The sequence below is a fragment of the Triturus cristatus genome, chromosome 4_1 (genome assembly GCF_964204655.1).
Source record: "Triturus cristatus chromosome 4_1, aTriCri1.1, whole genome shotgun sequence".
Taxonomy (NCBI): domain Eukaryota; kingdom Metazoa; phylum Chordata; class Amphibia; order Caudata; family Salamandridae; genus Triturus; species Triturus cristatus.
Genome location: NC_140585.1, coordinates 1206602599 through 1206629078, shown reverse-complemented (window position 1 = coordinate 1206629078; position 26480 = coordinate 1206602599). Strand labels below are relative to the sequence as shown.

Below are 26480 nucleotides of genomic sequence, written 5' to 3'. Positions count from 1 at the left end.
TTGTCCTGTCCAGGTAGAAGCTCACCGCCCTCTTAGGGTCCAAGCGGTGAAGTCTCTCCTCCTCCTTGGAAGGGTGAGGGGGAGGATAGAAAGAAGGAAGGGTAATGGACTGCCCCAAATGGAAGGGAGTTACCACCTTAGGCAAAAATGCAGCCCTGGTCCTGAGTACCATTCGTTCAGCATGAATGGTCAAGAATGGGGGTTTTGAACTTAGAGCTTGAAGCTCACTTACCCTCCTTGCCGAGGTGATTGCAACGAGGAAAACTGTCTTAAAGGACAACAACCTCAAGGGACACTTGTGTAAGGGTTCGAAGGGAGAACCCATAAGATAGGTTAGTACAAGATTTAAGTCCCATTGAGGCACAATAAAGGGAGTAGGAGGAAACTTGTTTGTAAGGCCCTTTATAAAACGAAGAACAATAGGTGATTTGAATAATGACGGCTGATCCTGCAAACAAAGGAAAGCCGACAGAGCCGATAAATATCCTTTCACCGTAGCCACAGCAAAGCCCTGCTGAGCAAGAGAAAGGGCAAACTGTAGAATATTAGACAGACGAGCCTTCAAAGGATCAATGGACCTCTCTCCACACCAGAGAACAAACTTAGACCACCTATATGAGTAAATGGACTTGGTGGAGTGTCGCCTGACCGATAAAATAACATCCACCACATCTGGTGGGAGAGAGAAGGAATTCAGGTTGCCCCGTTCAATCTCCAGGCATGAAGGTGTAAGCTCTGGAGGTGGGGGTGTAGAACCTGCCCCTCCGACTGCGAGAGGAGGTCTGCCCTCAGAGGGAGACGGAGCGGAGGGCACGAGGAGAGGTGGAGAAGATCTGTGTACCACACCCTTCTTGGCCAATCCGGGGTGATCAATATAACTAGGGCCCGGTCTTGGGGAATCTTCCTCAGAACCCGAGGAATCAAGGGTATGGGAGGAAACGCGTAAAGGAGTCGAGACCTCCAACTCAACTGAAACGCGTCCCCCAACGCTCCCTGCATCGGATACTGGAGACTGCAGAACAACGGACAGTGCGCGTTCTCGCGGGTGGCAAATAGATCCACCCGAGGAGTTCCCCACGTCCGAAAGACGTGACGAACCACCTCCGGATGGAGCCTCCACTCGTGGTCGGCGGAGAACTGCCGACTGAGACTGTCCGCACGCACGTTCAGCACCCCGGCCAGATGATTTGCCATCAGACAAATCTGATGGTCCTGAGCCCAGGACCATAGACGCAGGGCCTCTCTGCAGAGACAAAGAGACCCCACTCCTCCCTGTTTGTTTATATACCACATCGCGGTAGTGTTGTCCGTCAGGACTTGAACAGACTGACCGCGAAGGGAAGGGAGGAAGGCCTTGAGCGCCAAACGTATCGCCCGCAATTCCAGAAGGTTGATGTGAAACAACCTCTCCTCTGGAGACCAAAGACCCTTGATCTCCAGATCCCCCAGATGAGCACCCCACCCTAAGGTGGAGGAATCCGTTATCACTGTGGCCACCGATGGAGGAAGATGGAAAGGCTTTCCTTGAGACAGATTGCCCTCCATGCCCCACCAAGATAGATCCGCCGCAGCTTCTCTGGAGATCCTCACAGACTCCCTGAGATCTCCCTTGTGCTGATACCACTGCTTGCGGAGGCACCACTGGAGCGCCCTCATGTGCCAGCGTGCATGGTTGACCAACAGAATGCAAGAAGCAAACAGACCGAGCAGGCGAAGGACCTTCAGGACCGGAACAACCGCTCCGTTGTAAAATAAAGGAATCATTTCCTGTATGTCGAGAATCCTTTGAGGAGGAGGGAATGCTCGACAAACAGTAGTGTCCAGTACTGCACCTATGAACAGGTTGCGCTGAGAGGGCACCAGGTGAGATTTGGGCACATTTATCGAAAAACCCAAGTTGTACAACAGTTGAGTTGTATCCTGCAGATGATGCAGCACCTTCTCTGGAGACTCCGCCTTGATCAGCCAGTCGTCCAGATAGGGGAAAACCGAGACCCCTGACCTTCTGAGATGGGCTGCCACCACTGCCATCACCTTCGTGAAGACCCGAGGTGCAGAAGTAAGACCAAACGGGAGGACCGCAAACTGATAATGTTGCGACCCTACCGTGAAACGGAGATACTTTCTGTGCGACTTCAGGATTGGGATGTGAAAATATGCATCCTGCAAGTCGATGGACACCATCCAGTCCTCCTGATTCAGCGCTTGAAGAACTTCTCTTGTCTTAGATAAAGATTCAAGATCCTGAGGTCCAATAACGGACGCAATCTGCTGTCCTTTTTCGGAATCAGGAAATACCGGAAGTAGCATCCCTGACCCCTCTCCTGCTCTGGAACCACCTCTATCGCACCTTTCTGAAACAACTTCAGGACTTCCTCCTGCAGGAGAAGACGGTGGTCCTCCGAGCAAGCCCCTTGGCAAGGAGGGTAATTTGGAGGGAATTCCCGAAAGGGAAGGGCATACCCATTTTCCACAAGATCTAGAACCCAGAGATCTGTAGTTACAGATTCCCAATCTTGTAGAAAATGGGTAAGCCGGCCCCCCACAGGACCAGCATGATCCGGAATGTCGGATCTAGGGCTGTTTTACGGTGGCGGGAGGGGGTGAGGAAGAGGAAGAGGAGGAGGAGAGCTGACGGCCACTTGTGCGATCCCTGATTCTTCCTCTGTAACCTCTCGACGTGGAACCTTGCTGCTGCTGCTGTTGCTGCTGCTGAGTCTGCCTATAGGTTCGAAAAGATGTCCTTCCAAAACCTCTGTACCTCTTAAAAGACCCTCTCGATTGAGACTGGAGTCCCAAAGATTTAGCAGTTGCCTTGCTCTCTTTGAATCTTTCTAGAGCAGCATCTGCCTTTTTCCCAAAGAGGCCAGACCCATCAAACGGTAGATCCAATAGGGTTGATTGCACATCTTGAGAGAACTCCGAAGTTCTCAACCAAGCACTTCTTCTAGTTGCCACCGACGACCCCATGATCCGTGCAACAGAATCTGCTGTGTCCAGCCCACTTTGGATCACTTGCCGCGCAGCCGCCTGAGAATCAGCCAAGATGTCGTTAAAACCAGCTCTATCCTCATCAGGTAGCTTCGGCACCAGTTTCCTAGCCGAATCCATCAGCGCATGTACATAGCGTCCCAAAAGACATGTGGCGTTAGTCGATTTCAAAGCCATGCTGGCTGATGAAAACACCTTCTTTGCCGACTGGTCCAGCCTTTTTGCCTCTCTGTCCCCAGGGACCTGTGGAAAAGCTCCTTTAGACTTCCCAGAACAAGCCGCCTGAATTACCAAGCTCTTAGGCGATGGATGAGACGACAAAAATTCTGGATCCCCTGGGGCCGCTCTGTATCTCCTAGCGATAGTCTTAGACACCGCAGGAGCAGAAAAAGGTTTGCGCCACACCTCCAACACAGGTTCTGCAGTGGCCTCATTAAATGGAAGCAAAGGCTCTGATACCGCTGTGGGAGAATGCAAGACTTCAGTCAAGATGTTTGACTTAAACTCCGTTGTTGGAAGTTGGAGATCAAGTAACTCCGCAGCTCTCCTTATGACTGCATGGTAGGGTGCAACGTCCTTGGATGGCTCATCTGATGGCGGAGTAATCTCCCACTCAGGAGACAGGTCCAAACCACTAGCTTCCTTAAGCTCGTCAAAAACCTCATCCGACTCCACCAATTCTCCATCCTCCGCTTCCTCCTGAAGGTATCTCTGCTCCTCAATAATCCTTTGAGTCTCCCTTCTGGAGCTAATTCGAATCCTCGGTGTCGACCGTGGATCCGGCGGAGCCATCGGCGTCGAACAAGGTCGAGCCGGAGCCGGTGAGGATGGAAGTGGCGTCGACGTTCTCGGAGCCGGAGGATTCCAAGACGGCGTCGCTGGATAAAATGGATAGAAAGGGGCCTGAGGATATACTTGCGGCACCCCTAAGTTAAATGCCAAAGGACCCGTCGGACCCGCAGGTGCACCAGGGACATACATGGCACAAGCAAATACCCCATACATTGCATTTAAGTAATGTGAAGGGTCTTGACCTGGCCCAGGGAAAGCAGGATACTGGCCAGGCCCCACCGGACTCGGGCCAACCGGCGCCGACGGTGGAATTAACGGCGTCGCAGGCTCACCCGGGACTTGAAGATCTTCCGGGGCCGGAGATGGAGCCGGAGATGGAACCGGAGCCGGGGATGGAACCGGCGTCGGAGTCCGGACTGGAACTGGCAAAGCCGGAGACAAAGAGACCACCGGAGACGAAGGACCAGCAGGCGAACCCGGCACAGGAGAAGGAGAAACAGAGTCCCTTCGACGCCGAGCAGGTGACTTCGGCTTCGGCGCCGTGCTCTTATCTGAATGGTGCCGAGAGGAGTGTCTTCTCTTTTTCTTGTGCTTCTTAGCTCGAGAAGCATGCCCCGAAGTCGACTTCGACGCCGACCTCGACTTCGATCGAGACCTCGATCTCGATCTCCTTCTCCCTCTCTTGTCCTTCTTCATTCTGGCAATAAAGAGCTTTGCCTCCCGTTCCTTCAGAGCCTTCGTACTCATCATTCGGCAGCTGGTACAGCCATCCACATCGTGGTCCGAGGATAAACACCACACACAGTCCTCATGTGGGTCAGTAATGGACATATGCTTGCCACACTCCCGGCAAGGCTTAAACCCAGACTTCTTTGTCGACATCTTCAAAGAAGACAGGAAAAACAAGGAAAATACACAAAGTATCAATGCCGCTAACAACAGCGATTCCCGAAATCCGTTGGCTTCGACGGCGCGGAAAAAAGGGAACTGACGTCATCACGCCGACGAGGTCTTCTTATGGAGCCGGTGACGTCAGCGGAGTCGCGAGCGGAGCCGTGTCTCTGTGACGTCGTCGTCGACCCCATCGGCGTGGACTGCTACAAAAGTTTCCGAATGTTGCTGGCGCAGGGGATATTCATAAGGTGAGGAATCCACTGGCAGATGTATCCATCAGAACTTCAGTTATTTACAGTGCTTAGAAACCATGGAAGTGTGGCATGCGCTATCTAAAAAGCACAATGACTCCCATTGTTATTTTCAAATATATAGTGTACTGTGGTGTTTCACAATAAAAGCACATCCAAGGGAGTGGCATAGTAAATTATAAAACCCAAATGTGCTAAAAGAGCTGTCAGTCACATCTATGGGCCTCATTTACAAGAAAATGACGCAGTGCCGTGAGCCATTTAGATGCATCGTGCTGCGTCATTTCCAAAGCACAGGGATCCGTCGAATTAACAACAATACGACGCATCCCCCTGTGCTTTCCCGTGCTGTGGCGCATGATTGGCTGCCATGCGCCAGTGCAGACACCCTTGCGTCATTTTGTAAGGGTTCATGCACTGAGGGATGATTGTATTTGTGCACAAAAACAATAATGAATGACACTTTCCTCTTTCCATTAATGCTGCAGAATAGAGCACACAGAGAAAGAGGGAAAAAACGAGGAGAAATAAAAGCATTTTTCCTCGTGCCATTCCTATGCCTACCCTGGGGAGGCATAGGATTCTGACATATTCCCAGTTTTACAAAATGTTGTAAATCTGGCAATGCGTCAAGTTCCATGGATGTTGCGGGGGAACACCCACAGCAACAACCATGTAACGCCCCTTTCACGCAGTGATATGCATGAAAAGGGGTCCATATTTACAAGGCCATGAAAAGTATAGTGGCTTTGTAAATATGGGCAAGCCCATTGAGTAAAAAAAAATTCTGCACCGGCGGTGCAATGGGCTTGTAAATAAGCCCCTTTATGCCTAAGTGCTGGGGTTAACCCGGTGGTTTAAAACTCTTGTTTAAGGAACATTGAGACATTTGAACAAGCAAAAGTTTTATTAGTTTTGCCTGGCAATACGTAGCAACATAAGAGGGACCGAGTCCCAGTTGTTTATTCTTGAGCAAACCAGGGGATTACAAGAGCCTATTTACACCTGCCATTTTAGACTCATAAGTCTGGACCTGAGTGAAGTCTGACTTTCCTGGGGCACTGCTGAGATGGCTGAAATGGAGTTCACAAATATTTATCCATACTTTGTACACGGCCGCACCCACACTCAAACTTTTCTGCAACACTTCGCGCTTAAGCACAGCTAAACCCCCACTCCGAATGCCTTACAGGTAGGCCTATCTACCACCCTATAATCTTTAAACTAAGCACTTCTAAAGGCTTCCCAGGAACCAGGTGACTGTAGGAGCGGTAAGGGATATGAAGTGCTATATCAACAATACTGTACCAATGCACCTTCAAGATGCTCCAGGTACACACATATTTGCTCCACTTAAAGAAATTGGGGATGGAGAATAAAACGGAAGGTGTAAATCTGAGATGCTCCAGATATCTCCTAATCGCCCAGAGGAAAGCCTGCAAATGCGACATAGAACTTAAAAAAAAATAATCAGAAAGTTAAAATGTTGCCACTGCTGTCCTTCAGCACACTAAGGAATGGCCGGTGATAGTCTGAGTAGACTGGCACCTCGTAAATTGCAAAATAAAATTCAAGGCTCTCTGTATTGTACATAGAGCGTTTACCATTAGAACCACATACCGTTGCCCAGTTCGATGGTCACCATACCACGTTTAGAAAAAACCTCTTGAGGGGGTCAACCTTTTATTCATTAGTGGAATCAAAAACAATACGAATCTAAGGAGATTATATTTAACGATGTAAAAAAGGGCTATAATGTGTGCCTCCCAGGGAGTACTGCACAGTTTAAGAGACACTCCAGCCAAAACATGTTTCATGGCTGGGTCCTCTCTCAGTCACCTTTTTAGGTCATAGGGATGTCAACGGTCCTAAAAAGAGTTTTGGGACGGAGGGAGCACATTTTGATTGATTTAAAATGTGTGTCTAACATTAGGAACATTTGTGCATTTAAATAAAAATCCTATACTTTGCAAAAGGGTATTTTCTCGTGCTTGACTCAACTAGGCCCAAACTAGGCCTAAACTTCCCCTTAGATTCTAATGCAGCCATGATGTGTGTTTTTATTTCTTCTCTTATTACTCATACAAGATGTGCTCATAAATGAGACTGTCTTTGTTTTAAGGGTAACTACCGGGCATTCTTGGGGATTGTTCCCAGGATTTGTAATGCACTGCCACCAGTAACCAGACTGAATCCATCTACTGCAGCTTTCAAAAAAGAAGTGAAATCTCTTCTCATGTCCAAATTCACATGAACTATGTATATAACTCGTAATACAACTGTTGTTCTGTATGTATAGTACATATCTATGTTGTTTGTTTTCAAATATCTCCCCTTGTAAAGCGCTACGATACCCGTAAGTGTCTTGTTCGTGCTGTATAAAACCATAAAAAAAAAAAAAAAAAAAACTAGATTTCTACCAACACATTCATTGACAAGTCAACCATGTTGTAATCATTTTCAATTAGGGGATGATGTTGGGATGGTGTTAGATGATGCTGCATTATATTTTGTGTTCTGATTTCCCAATCTGTGAAATGATTATGATCATCCTATGTCGACACCGCGATTTTCACTGCATATTTTACTATAGTAAGACCCTAAAATTGAAGGTGAGCCAGTCTGGTTTCCCCACACTTTGAGAGCAGAACTATGTCAGTTAGTTTCTTGATTTGGGCTTAGAAAACGCACGCTTTGAGACTTCACTTCATGTCAGACACTTTGCTGCATCTGGTTGAGCCATATGTCTCTAAATTGATTTACAATGCATTTGGACTATTATTTTGTGCCACAAAAGAGGGTGGTGATGGACGGAGCATCAGAACCAATCAAACACTCACACCCAGTCAACTGATCTGGGTTTGATCCATCACCGTTCTTTAGCTCACTCTGCCACCCCAGTTCAGACATGGCCATATGCAAATCAGTCTGACCCTGTGCCTCATGGGAACAGTCCAGCCCGAACTGCCAAGCCATGCCTTCCCTGGACCGGAAACAAGCTTCCTAGGACCGGTTTCTGGCATTTCAGCCGTCTTCAGCCAGGCTTGCTTGAATCCAGTGGCAAATTTGTGCCCTCTGTATTGCACTTTAATTATTTAATAAACCTTCATGGACTCGACATTTTAGAAGACTTATTTCCCGTCTTGACTTGAGAAATATGCTATATGCATTTTGGCAAATGATAGGTCATGTGAAATCAAGTAGTGAGATTTTTGTTTTACAGCCTGTAAAGCGTACAGATAGTTAACCAATTGTTTTGAAAAGTTGACTGTTTTCCAACCATTTTTCAAAGATATCTTAGGAAAGGTAAGCCTGGGTGAATCTTGTGGACGGCAAAGCTTACCTGGTAGACTACAGATTTATTAGAATATTGTATTATTTCCCTTTCAGAACCTCCAAATTATTAGATCTTTTATGGTAAAACTGTGCTTCAAATGTCACTATTTGGTACCTTTTCTCAAACCTTTCTTGAGGTAGAACATCTCCAAACTCTGTTTGAGCAAGGCTTCGCTTACTTACTATAATTCAGACACAATCTAAAGATTGAAGCACCTTTCTAAACACAGCCAGGACCCCACCCATTCAACCCACAACTCAACAGCCAGCAGGGTAGTGAGAGCGGCAAAGGTTTTGGGGTGTCCACGCAGGGCATGGGCTGGAAGGGAGCTGTGAATGTTTGGTGGCTACTAAGGAACATTTCGGGCATATGCACTTTTTTTTTGCATATTAAGCACTGCTCTAATAGCCCCACACGTGCCTCACCAAGTCGCATTCTAGTTGTGCCACTACACATACCTGTAGGCATGATATTAACTCGACTCGAGATCATGGCTCTCCCTGTGCATGCAGCTGCTCTAAAGTGCAAGATTGTACCTCAAACTGGTTTGCATGCTTGCCAGTCTATTCTTCACCGTCACACCTAATTTGCCAAACAGTGTTATGGATACAGAGGTTCATATTTTTTTCATTCTATTATTTATGGAGGCCGGAGGTTGGACCAGAAACAGAGGAGAATGAGAGGCATTGGTGGAGTCTGGAATAACATCTCTAGAAGCTGGAGGGCCAAGATACATGTCCAAAGTCTAACATAAATTAGCATTCATTATTATGGAAAAAGCAAAAACAACATAGAGGGAAGCTGTTTCCATGTCTGTGACTGCAAACTTCCACAGGAAACTAATTAAAGGACTTGTTTTTGTTTTTTCCTGCTTAGCAGCATTTGATGTTTGTCTTTGTCGTGCCCCTCCTCTTTAAGTTATTTTTAGTTTTGTGATCTAATGCGTTTTTATGATTAGGGGCCAGATGTCCTAACGTTTTTTGCCGGCGCAAACTGGTTTTAAACCGGTTTGCGACCACAAAAAAAGTGTGGCCCATGTACTAATCCTATTTTGCGAGTCACAAATCAATTTGCGACTCGCAAAATAGGATTAGTGACTCACTAGTAGGAAGGGGCGTTCCAAGGGTGTCCCTTTCTAATAGCGACTCCTGAAGCTATAAGGTATAACTGTTTTGCAACCGCAATTGCGGTCGCAAAACAGGCGCAGTTTACCACCCTTCACAGAAGGGTGGTAAACCACTCGCAAACGGAAAGGGGTCCCCAGGGGATCCCTTCCCCTTTGTGAGTGGCTCTGAAAATATTTTTTAAGGGCAGACAGTGGTCCCAGGGTCCACTGCCTACCCTTAAAAAATGAAACTTTCATTTTTATTTTTTAAATGCAGCCGGTTTTCTTTTAAGGAAAACGGGCTGCATTTAAAGAAAAAACTGCTTTATTTAAAAGCAGTCCCAGACATGGTGGTCTGCTGACCCCAGCAAGGCACCATCCCTGGGAGTGCCAGCCATTCCCAATAGGGTCACAAATAGCAACAGCCTCATTAATATGCATGAGGCATGCAATTTGCGACCCCATTGGGAATCACAAACAGTGTTTCAGACACTATTGTGCATCCCAATGTGCTATTTGATATTCTTTTCTTTAGAGTGGGGCTTTATGCCCTGCTGCTTTTACCTTTCTCTCTAGGGTACCAGCCTTCCATCATTTGAGCGAGTACATTTTTTGTGCCACTTCTGCCATATCAGTGTCCAATCAGACACAGTGGAGAACGGTGGTGTGGCAGCCAGAGGTGGTCGCCCTTATCACTCTTTTTCCCTAAAGTAGAATAAGGTATGAGAGGTGCGACTCGCAACCAACCGGAGTAAGGACACGTCTCCAGGTGTTTCAGAAATCGCACCAAATGTTTGCTACTCAGCAGTCAGGATATGGAACTCACCATGGCACAGAGACATTCCTCATAGCACTACTTCATCAGAAAGTAGCAGCTGCCCATTAAAACGGGCTGTCGCTGCTTGCACTTCTGGATTTGGCTGCAATATTTACCACAGTGGACAACTTTATAATATCAAGTCTTAGGTCTGCGGCTGCTATGTTGGCCTAAGCAATATGATGGTTACAATTTTCCCTCAGTGGTGGGATGTCAAGGGTCAAGCCAGGCCTTAAATTATCTGTAGAGTGATGGATGTGGTGTGGGATGCTAAGCCTTCCCCACTTCCCCCCATTGTACAATAACTTCATCAAGTGTTTTGATTTCTACTGTTAGGGCCGAAGGCCTTCGGTTTTTGTCCTATTGCAATTACATTGCAGATTTAACTGGATATGAAGGGTCCCGATGAAACATTTTGCGGCTGTGAAAAAAGGTCTGAATGACACAGCCCAATGGATGAACATTAGTGGTCTAAAGTTCAATAAACCAAACCAGAGGTTCAATGAATGAGCTCCAGTCGCTAGCTTCGAGCCCCTGGCATGAGCCCTCAGAAATTAACTACTACTTTTGTGAAAACAGCAAGCCATAAAGGAGAAGCCTGGGATTCCCATCTCGATTCTGAATTCCTTATAGCCTCAGTAGTCTGTGTTCTTCTGTCTCCGACAACCACAACAAACACTGCCCAAAATAAGTTAATCACCATGACCTACTTCTGGCGCAGGGACCCTTTCGATAGCTCCATTGGCCAAGAGAGCTGAAACTTCCTGCCCGAGTAGCGCTAAATGATCATCCAACATGCGATCGAAAGGCGGTGGCATGGAGGGAGGGGTATTCTTGAAGGGGACGAAGTAGCCCTTTCGGACTACCTGCAAAACCCACCTGTCCGACGTGATGGATTGCGAGTGGGGGAGGTGATGGCGAATCCTGCCACCCACTGGTAGTTGGTGGCCCAAAAGGGTCGGACTAGGAGGGTTTGGAGGCTGCTGCAGGGGGGTAAAGGGTGGACTGGCACGCCTGCTAGCTTCCGAACAAGCAAGGTCACTGTGTCCAACGTCCGTGGCCACGCAGCGGCTGGGCAGCTTGCGTGAACCGGTGGCTAGACTGGGTCGGACTTGGTGGGGTGCTCCTTCCGTAGCCACGGGAGGGGCGAAAGGCAGACTGTGGTGTTAGGGAAGACGCAGTGAGGCCCAAGGATCTGGCCGCAGCTCAAGAATCCTTGAAGCGCTCTAGCGCCGAGTCTGCCTTGCCACGAAAAAGGCAGCAGCCATCGAAGGGCATGTCCTGCAAGGTTGACTGGACATCCCCTGGAAAGTCAGACGTCCTCAACCAGGCATGTTGATGTGGCAATCGTTCTGCCCAGTGAGTTGGTGGTATCCATTCCACAGCGAATCATGAATTTAGCTGCGTCTCTTCCAACTGCCACCACTTGGGAGAGAACGGGCCTGGCCTCCTCCAGGCACCGAGGCAACACTAGCGCAGCCGTATCCCAGATTGTATGGGAGTATCGGCCCAAGAGGCACGCAGTATTCACGGTCCGCAGTGCCAAGTTGGAGGAAGAAAACATGCGCTTCCCAAGAGGATACAGCTTCTTGGATTGCCCGTCTGGGGGAGCAGAAGGTAATGCACCCTTGGAAGAAGAAGCTTGGACCACCAAGCTCTCTGGGGAAGGGTGTTGGGTGGGGAAAACTGGGTCGCCCGGGGCCAGGCGATAGCGGCAGCAATCGTCCTTTCCACAGGAGCCCCTGTGCTGGGCTTGGACCAGGTGCTCAGAAGGATGTCAGTGAAGCCTTTGTTGAAGGGCAGGAAGGGTTCAGAGGAGATTGCCGCAGGCTGAAGCACCTCTGTTACAAGATTAGTCCTGATCGCCACTGAAAGGAGCTCTAGGTCCAAGTCCTCCGCTGCCCTTCACACCACCACAAAGTAGGATGCTCCATCCTGCGTAGCCATGGTAGGGGTAGAAAGCATGCCATGGTCTGGAGAAGTGTCCATAATACTGGTGTCACACAGGTCCTCTCTCCAGTCTGGCTCTTCAAGCTGGTCTGCGAAAGGGTCTAATGACCCCTCCCAGTCATCACCACCACCATCTGGGCGATAGGGAACACCAGGGATGAACAGGGGAACAAAAGTACCCCCCAGAGTCGTGTTTGACGTTGGTCCGGCTCCATCTTGGGGATGTGGATGGGGACGACGTCGGCCGGGGGCATTGTCGCCAAGATCGTCGCTGGGGAAGGTCGAGTGAGTCAACCTGTGTCGATCCAGGCTTGGATCTATGGGGGCCCTCTGGTGCCGGGGCCGGAGATGTTGGCATCGAAGGCACAGGGTCCCCGATCAACTCCGTGGGGCCCAAAGGTGCGCCCCCGTTTCGGGCTGTTCAAAAATACAGTGGATGGCTTCGTAAAATGTACGAAGTTGGGCAGGGGGGCCCAGGCTCCCATAAACGAGGGGAGGCGTGAAGTCGTCCCTCAATCAGGCACCAGAGACGGAGCCTTAGAGCGACGATGCTCCGGATCCCGCGTCGTGTCAGCTGGCAGACAGGGAGAAGGCGAAGAGCACCAGTGCTTCTTCGCCTTCTTCTTGTGCTTCGACTTACTCGAGGACTTCGAAGACTTGGAATGGGAAGAGGCGTGGGGGCTCCACGAACGGTCTTGAGACCTTCTCCTCCAACGAGACCGCGAGCAACACAGAGCTGACCACCGGGCCTCCAAGAGCATTTGGGACCGCTCCCGCAAAGACTTGGGAATCATGGCCCAGCAGTCGGAGCACGACTTTGTGGTGGCGCTCCAGACACCAAAGGCAGAGGAGCTGCAGGTCTGTCACCGACATCAGCCTGTTACAGGGCCCGCAAGGCCTCAATCCAGTCCGACAATGGGACATCCCTTGCACACCAGGAGTCGAAGACTTGAAAAGAAGTCGACAAGATGTCAAAAAAAGTTTTCTCTCTGGATCTGCGCTAGGCTGGCGCGGAAAAAGAAAGAACTGACGTCAGTGCGCAGGGGTGGCGTCTAAGTAGACACTGCGATGTAACCCCGGCGACCACTACGCCGACGACGGACACAGAGTTGACCGTCGCCACCTACTGTCGTGCAGGGGTACTGCTAAGAAAAATTCCCCGGATCCAGTCTAACGCCTGGGGGAAATTCTAAAGTAAGGAATCTATAACTAACTGTCTCTTTCAGGTAAATAGTGTGATGTGGGGACAATTCTCCAAAACCCTTCTCTACCATTTTAACACAGGAAATCCGCTTACATAAAGACAGCATGAAGACAGGCCATCCCACTTTCTGTCATGGTGATGTCCAACATGCACTATGAGCTTCCTTAGGTTTACAATCCCCTCAAATGGTCCCACCACATTTACATAAAACAGCGCTGTAGCAAGAATGTTGCCACTTTTCTGAAATGATACTTTAACCCTCCCATCGACTTCACCAACATTAAAGCAAAATTTGCTGCTTATGGAGACCAGTGTAGCCCCTTCTGGATTAATCATAGGTGTTCACATGGGCTTCCCTTGGTAAAGAACCAATCCTGGCAGGACCAGAAGCAAGACCAGCCATACAAAAAGAGAGAGGGCTAGAGAGAGAAAGAGTTGGGAGAGCTAAGGAGAGATCAGAAGAGAACAAGAGAGATTGTGAATTTGTTGTTTTCGTTGTGTTTCCCACCTGCCCTATTCCTGCACCTAGACTGGAGAATTATCTGCCAGCTCAGATCCCAAAAATATCTGCACACTCCCCTCACAGGTTATCCTTCCTGCAACCTTTAGCTTTTGATGTTTATCATTTGTTCCATTTTTCTAATTGTTGCAATTTTCTAAACATCTATAAAACACGTGAAAGCAGCCTGAGAAGCAAATGGAGGCCCTTAGCTGTAGTTGTGGCCTTGACATCCCTGAATTGTGTTGCTGGCGATCCGATAATGTTTGGCTGTTGGAATATGTTCCTCTGACTTGATGCGTCGCTTCAGTTTTTATTTCAAAGTGAATACTTGGAGTAATCCTGCACACCATAAAGAGCTGTAAGAGTATAATTCAATCGGATCGATGTTAGTAATGGTGTATATTTCTCTGATTCTTCTGATTAATGTGAATCCTTCAATCAACGTATATTCGCTAGGACACCCCGGACGGTCAATGTCATTCACATGTTGACCAACATGACAATGCTATTGATGTATGCATCTATGAGTGAATAACCTTAATAAGAACCACACTTTTTTATTTATCTTTGTATCATGACTTCACATCAGATCTTATTGGAGTACCGAAAAAGTTTGGTGCCTTATTCGTCAGAGTACAGCTATCATTTTACTACTGAAGTTTTGACAGAAACCACTTTTTTTCCCAACATACTCTCCATGAAAGCTGTTCTTTCAAATGGCTTGTTTACTTTTCTAACCTTTTTATTCGCATTACTTCTTTCCAAGTTTCAAAATCACATCTTGCGAATGCCACCACGATGGGTTTCATTTATGGGTCGCAATAGGTAGCAGCTGCTATCCCTGTTTTGCCCCTTCGACCTGTGGCAATGCCCTTTCGAGCATTGCCTTAACAACTGCTGGGGCAACACCAGGGGCAGAGAAAAACAAGGCTTCAGAGCCCTATTTGCATGTCAGTGCTTATGCAGCTCATGCTCTTAAATCTTAGAAAGCAGATGCATGCTTCCAGTGAATAGGGTGCCTGCTGAGTGCACATGCTCAAAAGTAACTTGTTGGCAGCTATCACTTAAAAAAGTTCCCTTCCACTGCTAACAGATAAAACATTATAGCAGCTTAGCCTGGAGTTCAAACTTCAGGCCAGAAAAAAAAGCCTGAGCTGCAGGTGAATGGAGGTAGTTGGGTCGGGCATGAGCTTGGAGGGTTGGAAAATCCTGGCTATTCTCCTCACTCATGACTGTGCCAAGAAGGAGTCGAACTCCCAGGTACAGGCTATGGGCAGTGGCAGCAGGCATGGGTGGGAGTGGGGGTGGGCGTGGGGGTGGGCTCTCTGGCTGGGGCTCGCGGGGTGGTTTAAAAATAATAATATATTTTTTTAAAACTTTCCTTGCCACCGCCGGGTCCCTCGTCTTCTCTCCTGCTCGCCTGTGTCAGACTCCGGGTCGGAACAGGAAGCAGGCATCCAGGCTCCTACTCCTAAGCAAATCATTGGAGCGTTGTGATTAGTCTGAGCGCAGTGACACAGCACTCAGCCAGGGGCTGGGCATGTTCTCCACACAGGCTGTAATGCAGCCTGCATGGAGCGCATGACTGTTTTGGGCGGCCCGAGAAGGCCGACCAAACGGTCATTGCACACAGGAGTGTCTATCACACCACCCCTGCTGCTCCGCCCGCCCCCTCACGCACTGCCGCAGCAGGACGAAAAAATAAAATGATAATAACATTCTGTTATCATTTTATTTTTTCCTTTCTTTGCTGCTCCTGGCAGAGGGGCTAGGCTCCTCCGCCTTAGTGGTGGAGCCGCCACGGGCTATGGGGACAGAAGCAAAAGACAAAAAGCACAATGTGTATATGGTGTGCAACAGGATGGCAGTTCAGCCTTTGTTTCGAAAACAGCAAGGAGGTTGGAAAGGAGAAGGAAGAACCAAGGGGAGGAAAGGGAGGGATACAACCGTGAAGATGAAATCGAAAGGCAGAGGCCAGAAAGAGGAGAGCGGACCGTAGGGAAGAAAATGAGAGAAGAATATGAAAGTAGAGGTCCAAAGGAGGGAAATGAAATAAGAATGTTGAGGAAGGAGATAGGAAACTGGTTGACAGAAGGAAAGAGCGTGTGAATAATTGAGAAGAGAAAACGTGGAGAAGAGATGAAAGAAGGAAAAAGAGGGGGAGACAAGAAGAACGGATGAACGATGGATTGACAGCACAAGTCATGAGGGGACGGATAGGAATGAGAAGGGCTAAATGAGAACACAAAGAAAGCTTGACAAGCAGGCAGATCATTTGCCTATTAGGCAGCTAGCAAGTGGTACTTTCCCTCACTTAACCTAACACCTTCAGTTTCAGAAAACAAGACTAGCAGTGTGCGAAATTCACATAATTTGCCTTTATGCAATTTTGGCAAAATTACACATAATGCGTATCCGTCAATGCACACTATATTCAACATAAAATGTGTTCTCACATACATTTTTTACAAAAAGCACTGTGAACAAAAGCCTCTCACGTTCTGTTCTTCAATTGTGTTTTCAGTAAACTTGAACGGCGAATAGCACGGTTGAGATAAATTCTCACCACAAATGGTGTTTAATTATGAGAAATGCCATATTTTGGGGACATTTGTGTAACAAGCATAGTCCCAAATTCCTGAAATCATGTAAATTAAGTGAGTGTAATGTCAGTTTCGTCCAGGCATAGTTAAGACCAAACTGTAGATAAAAATGGTTGTGACTTCTCTTTCCAATATCGGACAATTGCATGTTCTAGAAATATTTTAAAATAAATAAATAAATAAGGCCTAAACAACTTGGACAAAATGGATGACGTGTAGAGGGAGGCCTGGGGGAGGGTGAAAAGGAAAAGGCTGAGGATGCTTGTTTTATATAATTCTTGCTACCACAATTTTAGTGGGTTTTACTGCTCATATAATACCTTTATAATATCCATTGTATAGGAGCTGAGTCACTAACACCAAATGGATGAATAATTAAGTCATCCTCAATGGAGATTGAATTCTAGGAGTTGCATGTAATGACTGCATCTATGGGGATTTATATATAGTGAAACGAGTGACAGTGCACCTGAGTGCTTTAGGACCAAGAAGTAAAAGTGAGAATGAATGGCTTAAATGAAGGTGTGTGTGGATGGGAGGGCCATGAAGGGCAGGCACCAGGGCCACATTGGCCATTTATCCAATGGGGTATTTCTTTGGGGTTGTGGGAGCCAATGGAGGCCAATTTCTGAATGACCTGCCTCAAGGTATTTGGCATGCTACAGAGGATTTATCTTTTTTTCCTGCCCTTATTTTGGGACCTGTAGGATAATGCATGTTTTTAGCATACTCATCTCCAATTTGTTTGGACTGATGCTACTGGTGTTTTGACTCTGTACACTCAGACTCTGCTAACCAGGCCCCAGTGCATGTGCTCTGACCCCTAAAAGGTGTCAAATTTGACTATACTGCTAATTGACCCATTTAAATGACCTTTAAGTCCATGTAGTATATCGTACCAAGTGTATCCAGGGCCTGTTTGCAAGTTAGACGTCCCTAGTGGACAGCATCACCTATTGTGTTCATACAAAAGTGACATTTTGAAGCATATCTCAAGGCCTACCCTGCCAGGCTAGGTGTACAGTTTTAAACCGTTTGTGAGCCCACAACCTTCCTTCTTAATACTTATTAGTCACCCCCTGCCTCCGTAGGCAGACCTTAAATTCCCATAGTGTATGGACCATGGTATTTAAAAAGTAGGGCATGTATATTTTTGTCTTTTAAGATGTCCTGGCAGTAAAAAGCCTCTAAAGTCGTTTTCACTGTGACAGGGCTGGCTCTCCCATATGCCATATGAAAGTACTGTTTTATGTTATATTACTTTATAATGCCTAACTTCAGTTTGGGAGTCGCTAGAAAAAATGATTCAAGGACTCATTTTATTATTAATTTTAATATCACTATTTTGATTAGACTTTTCTAAAGTTGTCATTTCCCTGCCTGAGCCAAATGTGCCTTTCTGCCAGTGTTCACTGTCACCCAAGAGCTGAATGGTTCCTTAATTAGGTGTGCAGTGGCTCCGAGAGCGGAGACAAAGGGGAAGGGGTTGACCTTCTATTGACAGGATGGCCATCTTGGTCTTCAAAGTATTCCTACCCTGTCACTGACAGATAAAGCTCACACCCAGGCCTGCCCCCTCTATTGTTCTGCTAGCCAGCCAGGCACCATTCCCAGTGGTAGAGGACCTGCCTCCAGAACCGGTTTTGAGTGACTACAGGAGAGGGTGCCTAGAGTGGGCATAGGATCCCTGCACAAGGGAGTAAAGGTTCCAACATCTTGGTTCTAGGTAGAGAGGGGAACTGTGGGATAGTTTACAATAAAATACATCTAAAGTGCTGCAAAATTGGGTAGGTGCAAAAGTGGGTAGGACCAGCCCTAGAACATGATGGTAGTTTCTGTCGGAGTGAGCTCTGAATTCCACCTGCTGTTACTGAGGTCCTGGAACCCCTGGCTGGTGTTAGACTGTACTTTCCCTGCCTTAACTGCAAAAGATGAGACAGAAAATATTTTTGCCAATTTTCTGCCTGGAAACCTGACAGACACCAGGAATCGCAGCCATCTACATTGAATCTCCTATCAGACTTAACGTGCTGGTTTGACCCACTGAAAGAAATCCGGCTTCCAGAAAAGTTTCTACGACCGAGCGTAGAGGGCTTCACGGGGACTGACGCCAAGCAGCACCTGATCGACGCCCAGGCCTTCCTGGGCACAGACTTTGACAGCTCGGAGCTTTCCCACCTTCATCGAAGAACATATTTGGGACCCAGCTCTTCAGCAACCCATCATTGTCGAACCCTGCTTTGTATCAAGCTTACCCTACCAACAACTAGTTGACGACCACCTTTTTCTCCATAAACGTTTCTAAGTCAGAAGGTAACTCTTTGACTGGGACAAACTTGTATTCGACCCATGCTCCACAGCGGTCGGCCATAAACTTACCTTTGGCCCAGTCCAGGACGACCAGTAGCCGGCAGTTATCGCATAGCACTTATTGATGCTATTTTTTATTCAAAATTCATGTCTCTGGTTGCCCTTGATGTTTTTTGTCATTTTGCTTATTAACATATTCTCTATTTTTAAAATTGCTTTACACATTTTCTTAAGGTACGCCTGTTTGCTCTGTGCTGTAGCTACCTGGGGTTGACCTCAGGTTTGAATTACTGAAACCTTTACTGGACTTAATTAGAATAGTGACATTGTTACTAGTGGTAGATTACCATCAACCCCAACTAATAATACACTTTCTCACAGGACCCATGTAGCAACACAGCATAATTCACCATCAGATATGGTGCTTCAGCATAGAAATGGCCTTTAGGAAAGAAAGAGCTGAGGGGAGTGAAACAGAGATGGGCTGATGGTATATAGGTGGTAAAATAGATTTTTATCTGCTTTAGTAACTTTCATGCCATGTCATTAATCCTACACTTAGTCAAGATTTTTTACGCCTTTAGTGGAGTCTCTTCCTGTGGATAAAATATAATTTGACCTCTTTTCCTGCGATTTCATCAAGTCCAAGGGCATTAGATCAGTGGCGGCTCGCCGAGGGAGTGCTGCGGGGCGGGGGAGGAGCAGAGTGGGGGGTAGTGGAGTCCGACATACGACGGACAGGAGTAAGGTAAGCAAATAAATAAAACTATTTACCTTGCGCTCGCTGCTTTGCCAACTCGGCCATGCAGCGCGCGCAAGGTAAATAGTTTTATTTATTTAATTACTTACCTTACTCCTGTCCGTCGTATGTCGGGCTCCACTACCCCCCCACCCTGCCCTGCCCCCACCTCGTCGAGCCGCCACTGCATTAGATGTCACTTTCGCTACCCTATGGCATGGTGAGCAAAAAAACAATGGATTTAGGCCCAGATCTCTGTACTGGGGTGAATGTATGACATTGTTCTGCATTCTGTCCATCAACTGTTGTTTTTGCATTTGTCACCCCGAGTGGGACGGGTATGCTCAGACGTGAGTCCCGTGCTTTCCATGCCAATGGAATCAAGCTATCCTGGCTGAAGAGGGGTGAAACCCCGAAACCGGCCCTAGGATGCTTGGTTCCAGTCCAGGGAGGACCTAGCTTGGCAGTTTGGGCTGGACTGTTCCCATGAGGCACAGGGTCAAGACTGATTTGCATATGGCTGGGTTCAAACTGGAATGGCATGGTGAGCGAAAAAACGATGGGTTCAGGCCCAGATCTCTGTACTGGGGTGAATGTATGACATTGTTCTGCATTCTGTCCATCAACTGTTGTTTTTGCATTTGTCACCCCAAGTGGGACGGGTATGCTCAGACGCGAGTCCCGTGCTTTCCATGCCACTGGAATCACGCTATCCTGGCTGAAGAGGGGTGAAACCCCGAAACAAGTCCTAGTATGCTTGGTTCCAGTCCAGGGAGGACCTAGCTTGGCAGTTCGGGCTGGACTGTTCCCATGAGGCACAGGGTCAAGACTGATTTGCAAATGGCTGGGCTCAAACTGGAATGGCATGGTGAGCAAAAAAACGATGGATTTAGGCCCAGATCTCTGTACTGGGGTGAATGTGTGACATTGTTCTGCATTCTGTCCATCAACTGTTGTTTTTGCATCAAGTCCAAGGGCATTAGATCAGTGGCGGCTCGCCGAGGGAGTTCTGCAGGGCGGGGGTGGGGCAGAGTGGGGGGTAGTGGAGTCCGACATACTACAGACAGGAGTAAGGTAAGTAATTAAATAAATAAAACTATTTACCTTGCGCTCGCTGCTTTGCCAACTCGGCCACGCAGCGCGCAAGGTAAATAGTTTTATCTATTTAATTACTTACCTTACTCCTGTCCGTCGTATGTCGGACTCCATTACCCCCCCACCCTGCCCCACCCCGGTGAGCCGCCACTGCATTAGATGTCACTTTTGCTACCCCAAGGATTTTGATAAATTGTCGCCCATGCTTGTTACCCACTCACTACTGTGCCCCAACCTAACAAGACTGAGGGAAGACATGTCTGGGGTGCTTCTGTCCCTTGTGGGCTACACTCATTTGCACTAATGTTCTAATTTGTATATTTGCACATGGTTTGTTGTTTTTGTTCATTTGTCAGTAATTTTTGCAGTGATGTTTTGTAGTAGTAAAAATGTATGTTTACACTGAAGTTTCTTTATCGTCTGCAGGGAGTTTTTTTTTAAATTGATTGTCTATTTTTTAGGGCCGCCCTAATTCACCTCCTCACTCGTCAGCTGTAAGGCAGTGGTGCAGTGCAGCAGGGAACAATACTTACTCAAAATCCGTCTGATCCTTGAGTTCAGTCAGCGGCTGGAACACCATGCTTCGTTTCCGCATTCCGAGCAGGCAAGCTGAGTCGGAGGTATTGGCGAATATCCGGCCTGAAAGATAGATGTCAGTGTGACAGAAAATCGATACAGCGCTCTGATGCTTCTGCCAAGACACCAGGAGGACATTGCATTCTTACCGTGTCTGGAGCACTCCTTGATTTTTCCTGTAATCCAAGTTATCGCTTTTGCACCCATTTTGGTGCCAAAGTTTCGGTCGAATGGAGTGGGCGTCCCACCCTGTGTGACAGATAAAGAAAGGATAGTCTGTATTTCTTATAAACACGCTGCTATGGGAAAAGGTGCATGGTACATATGCAAGCACAAACAGACTCCTTACCCAGAATGACAGCTGCACGTGACGTGCTAAGGCTTCCTTCCTTACTAATAACACACCAGAAATGGTCCCTTAACCCAAGAACTTCAACCAAGCATCACAAGGGCCAGCCTTACTGTCCAGGGGTGTTTAAGTGCTTTAAGATCTATCCTTCTGTTGAATCTTGTCTGGCCCCACCCCCTCCGTACTTGCCCCTTTGCCTCCTGCACAGCCCGTTGGACCCATTCGTTTAGAATAATGTCAATCTGATGAAGTTCCAACAGACGTAAAAAACTAACACAAATACATGAACATAACTTTGACATGAGCTAAAAATACCCACTTCTGGGATTTTTGCTAACCAAGCACTATAACCAGGACGTATACTGCAAATGTAAAGATCCTGAAAATCTGGACTGGATCCAGCCCTTATGCGCCAACGTTGGACACCTCTGTACGGCAGCCCGGTTGAGTAGTGCAGTGTTTTCAACGTGTCACATGTCAGACAAGGGTCACACATGGGTAGCTAACGGAGTCCCAGTTTTCCACTTTATTTTTGGTACTAGCTTTTCCCTCTAAAAATGAATCTTCTCGGCACAGCCAGAAGGCCACACGAGCTGCTGCGGATTCAGGGACCTAGGGAGCTGCTGGAGATCCGGGTAAAATCCCCCTGATTAGTGCTGGTAATGTTGTGCCCCATCGTCGATGAGACCTGCAGGTCACATACGACTGTAGCATCTCCAGGTGGTAAGCCAGCAGGCCACAAGGGTGGAAGAACCTAGGTCAGATATCTGAACCGCAGGGATCGGCTCTAAGAGTCAGCTGCTCCATTTGGGCCCTTCTCTTGTGTTTGTTGTTAGGATCATGATGCGAAAGAGGATGACCCTTGGTGATGCTGTTCTCTCGAGATACCTCTCCGGGGAGCAACCTTGCGATGGATTAGGACTTCGATGCCGAGCCGCTGCGTGGCGATGAAACCTTGGTGTCTCCCTAATGGATTTAGGGCACCCGAGGGAACACCAGTGACATGTGCTGGCCTCATTATTTCAGCACTTAAAGCAGAGTGAGCGATGGAACTTGCATCACTCCATCCTGAAGGCTCATGAAGTGAAGCCTGCTAGAAGGAGGATCCCAGGATGATCAACCAAGCTCGGGTCTCCTGGTTTCATACAATATTCTATCGCAATGGGCTGGAAGTCCGTGCCCACATCTGGAGACTGCAGACCAATCACGCATGGGTTACCACTTACCAGATTCAGAGAGACAGGCTTCATTTGTGTTCCATCATTTTACAAGCCACTGCCCTCTGCTTTGCCCACACTGTTAGAGGCCAGACATGCCTGCAGCGGGTAGCCGGTGTTGGCACTGGCTGGTAACAAACAGGATAAGGTGTCCCTACATGTCTTTATGAACAGTGTGGCCTTGTAGCCAGGCATGTGGCCTACTAATGTCCACTAGAACCATGTGCTTGGTATGTTCCTAAATATAACCGTCTACTACTGAGAGAATAAAGAAAGAGGAAGGCAACTAGACTGCAAAAGCTTTATTGACTAAATATGTCAATCGATCTTTTTCAGTAACAGTATTTACAGACTGCATCTTCCAATTGAAACATTTTGGAAGGCGATTTTCGGTATTCTATTGCACTATTTTTCGAGTGAATATTTTTAGGGGTGCAGGAAGCGGTGTGAAAATGTGCGGAAAATCAGTTTTTTGCAATAAAGGTGTTGAATAGGCAAATCTGGCAAAAGAGGTATAATTCGGGGTGAATTTTGACTCTTTTTTTGCTTTCCTCATTTTCTCTTTAGCTGTATTCATACATATGGTGATAGACGGCATTTGGGACAGAGGGACCCATGTATGTGTCACTGCAATACCCCATTCCATACTAACGTGCTGTGTACAAAAATAGTTGCACTCAAATGACATGGGAATATCCTAGAATGATCCTGAACCAGATGTGGCTGCAGTTCACAGCTGGTTTGCCAAGGCGATTGATAATCTAGCACCCCTTCCTGTCTGTTAGACTCGCAGAAGTGGCCCCTCAGCCCCCTGGTTCGCTCAAGCCTTGGCGACTGAAAAGAAAAGTTGTAAAAGGGAAGAGGGACGATGGAGGGCCCATTATAAGGAGGAAGATAAAGTGGCCTATAGGGCAGCTTCAAGAACATTTCATGGGGCAATCAAGTCTTCAAAAAATTTTTTTATTTGACATGACAATCTAGGCGACAACCAATAAACCTTGTGAAATATTTAAAAATTGTCAACATTTTTTTTATCTTCAACTGCCTGTGAAACAGGTATCCCTCCTTCTCTAGGATTTTGTGAAAAGCTTTCTTTTTCCACGATGATCTGTCCTCAGCTCCAGCATTAGTTGAAATAGGGCCGGCGAGGATGTGATCATAGCTAGTGGAGAATGCTACCGGCTTCGCTTTAATCAGATCTCCTTGGACGAATCCAAGTCTATTTGTGATCTGAAGTCGGGTTCACCTATTGACCCTCGTCGTATTGATTTGCTCATTACAGCTGTAGACCTGATTAATCCAATTGTAAATAAGCTGCTTAACGTTTCTATTATCGCTGCGCTCTTACACTGGAAGCAGGCTAAGCTACTCCCCCTTTCGCAAAAGCCTTTGGCTGATCCCAGTGACTTGGCCAATTTTAGGCTATTTCCTTATTGCTTGCTTTGTTCTAAAAATTTGGAGAAAGCAATTAATCAACAGCTCTCAAATTATTTGGAGACCAATGAGAATTTGCATCCCAGTCAGTGCAAATTTCGTTCTAAGACGGAGGTATCAGAATTTATTAAATGCTCATTGGATCAGCGGGGCAAGATGGCGCTCATACTATTGGCACTCTCTGCGGCGTTTGACACTGTGTATCACATCCCTCTTCTTCAACCCTGCAGCGTATTGGTCAGGGGAGGGGAAGGGCTTGCACTGGACTGGATTAAATCAACTTGCGGCCAGCAGAAAATTAACCTGGAGGGGCGAATATTTTAACCCTCTGACAGGCAATGATAAAAAAAAAATCAGAAGGGCCCTTAGGTTCAATGCCAAAGTTCTCAATCATGGTCAGTTTAAACAGTGTTTATAATAGGCCACAACTGAGAGCTGAGGCTGAAGGCTTGTCGAATTTCTTACAGTGCCTGTGATTTAAATCTCTGTATATTTCCCTATACTAATTCCCCACCAATCCTGCTGTGAGAGCCGAGTCAGAATTGCCCGCAGGGCAGGCTGAGAGCCTGTGCCTGCCTGCATGGGAGCAGAAGAGGGGCGATGCAGCGGGATTCAGGTAAGTTATTATTTTTTTTAATTCGTTTTTTGTTTTAGTCACCCCCCCCCCCGCCATTTTGCCCCGACACCAGCTGCGACTGACTCCAACACCTCATCAGGGGTAGCAAGTGCTACATAAATGCAAACCCTTCCCTCTTCTATCTCTCCACTATCCTTTTTCAATCCAACTAACAGACTCACATGTCCACCGCTCAAATTAATTTAACACTTCCCTTTACTAATTCACCACTAGTCTCTTTTGGGTTCCCGGTAGTGAGCTACTCGCCAAAAAAGCAATTCAACACATTATCAAGGATAGTAGACACTATATGAATGCAATTACAATTACCCACTGCTTCATACTCGGTGCTCTTCGTCTCGGCAGTTGGTGGCTGGAGCACAGGTCCCCAGAGCCTCATCCAGCTCCCCTCTACCAATCCAGGCGCTGCTCTCATGCTGCTCAGGCAACATGAGAGAAGCAAGAGGATTGGCTGGAGTGTGCTGGTTTAATGCTCCTTCCAGCACAGGGGGCTTGTGCTTGCTCTCCACCCAGATGTCTAAGATAGCTCGGGCTGGAGTGTTTAAAGTGCACATCAGGCTAGCCATTGCAAGACAGCCGGCCAAAGTGACATGCACTCTTTAAACTGAAGTGCACACTGTGCCTCCCTGCTGATGACCCCGCCTTCTGGCTCAGCTGCCGGCATGAAAAATAAAATGGTAGTACATTTGTTTCATTATCATTACCATTTTATTTTTCATGTTTTCTGCTCTCGCAGCGGAGGGGTGACGCTCCTGTGCCCTTATGGGGACACTGCTGATGATTAAATCTTTCTTGGAGAACAGAGGTCAAGCATTCTGGATGGCTCCTTTCTCTTTGGGTTACAAGTCTCTGCCTTGGGTGTGCCACAGGAATCAACATTGAACCCCACTACTTTTAACGTTCCATATCACTTGGCGAAGTTGGTTGAGTCTTTTGGACCCAAGGTAGTTTCACATGAGGCTGACACACAGCTCCTTTTTTCCTTTAATAATGGAGAGGATGTCAACACAGGCCTAGTTTAGTCGTGTTTAACAGCTGTACTTGACTAGATGTGGCACAATCACCAGATGTGCAATATGGATGAAACAGAAATCCTTCTATTTGGACCATTTTCTCCTGACAGATGGGCTGCTTGCTCGCCCAATAAAGCCCCTTCTCTGTATTTTCTAGCAAAAGTATTTAAAAATCTGGGGGTCAAATTTGACAACCAGTTCTACCTTCTGCCCCAAGTGGTGGCAGTGGGGAGAACCTGTGTTGGCCTGCTTCGAGCACTCACAAAATTCCTGCACTTTCTTCCACTGTCTGCCAGAAAAGCAGTTGGCCATGCTTTGATCACCTCTAGACTGGACTATGCCAACATCCTGTATTTGAGTATCCCGGATTATCTGCTCAAGAGACTCCAGATTGTACAGAATTCTTAAGACACCTTTTAGAACTTCGGTCTCGCCTTATCTGAGGTCTCTCAGTTGGCTTCCTGTCTAGAAGATGGTTCTTTGGTATTGACTCATAGAGCTTTGTCTCACTCCCGATTACAAAATCATGCTGCAAGAACACTTCCTTGCACTCCTGGCAGGGAGCTGCGTTCGTCTCATGAGGTTTTAAGATTCTGCGGGTGATGCTAACCAGAAAAGATGGCTGCTCCTTTTCTTTTTCGCCAGCAGCCTGAGCTTAGAATAA

General features: G+C 47.3%; 1 protein-coding gene across 3 annotated transcripts in view; it reads right to left on the bottom strand.

The window, feature by feature from the left end:
• LOC146856404 (ATP-dependent 6-phosphofructokinase, muscle type-like) overlaps positions 1-26480 on the bottom strand; it is a 334110-nt gene that overhangs the window by 1567 nt on the left and 306063 nt on the right. For all 3 annotated transcript variants that reach the window (XM_085654532.1, XM_085654533.1, XM_085654531.1), the window contains 2 exons: positions 21316-21415; positions 21124-21229 (listed from right to left, as the gene is read on the bottom strand). In XM_085654532.1, coding sequence (XP_085510658.1) covers positions 21124-21229; positions 21316-21415 — 206 coding nt within the window. The remainder of the gene's footprint in view (positions 1-21123; positions 21230-21315; positions 21416-26480) is intronic.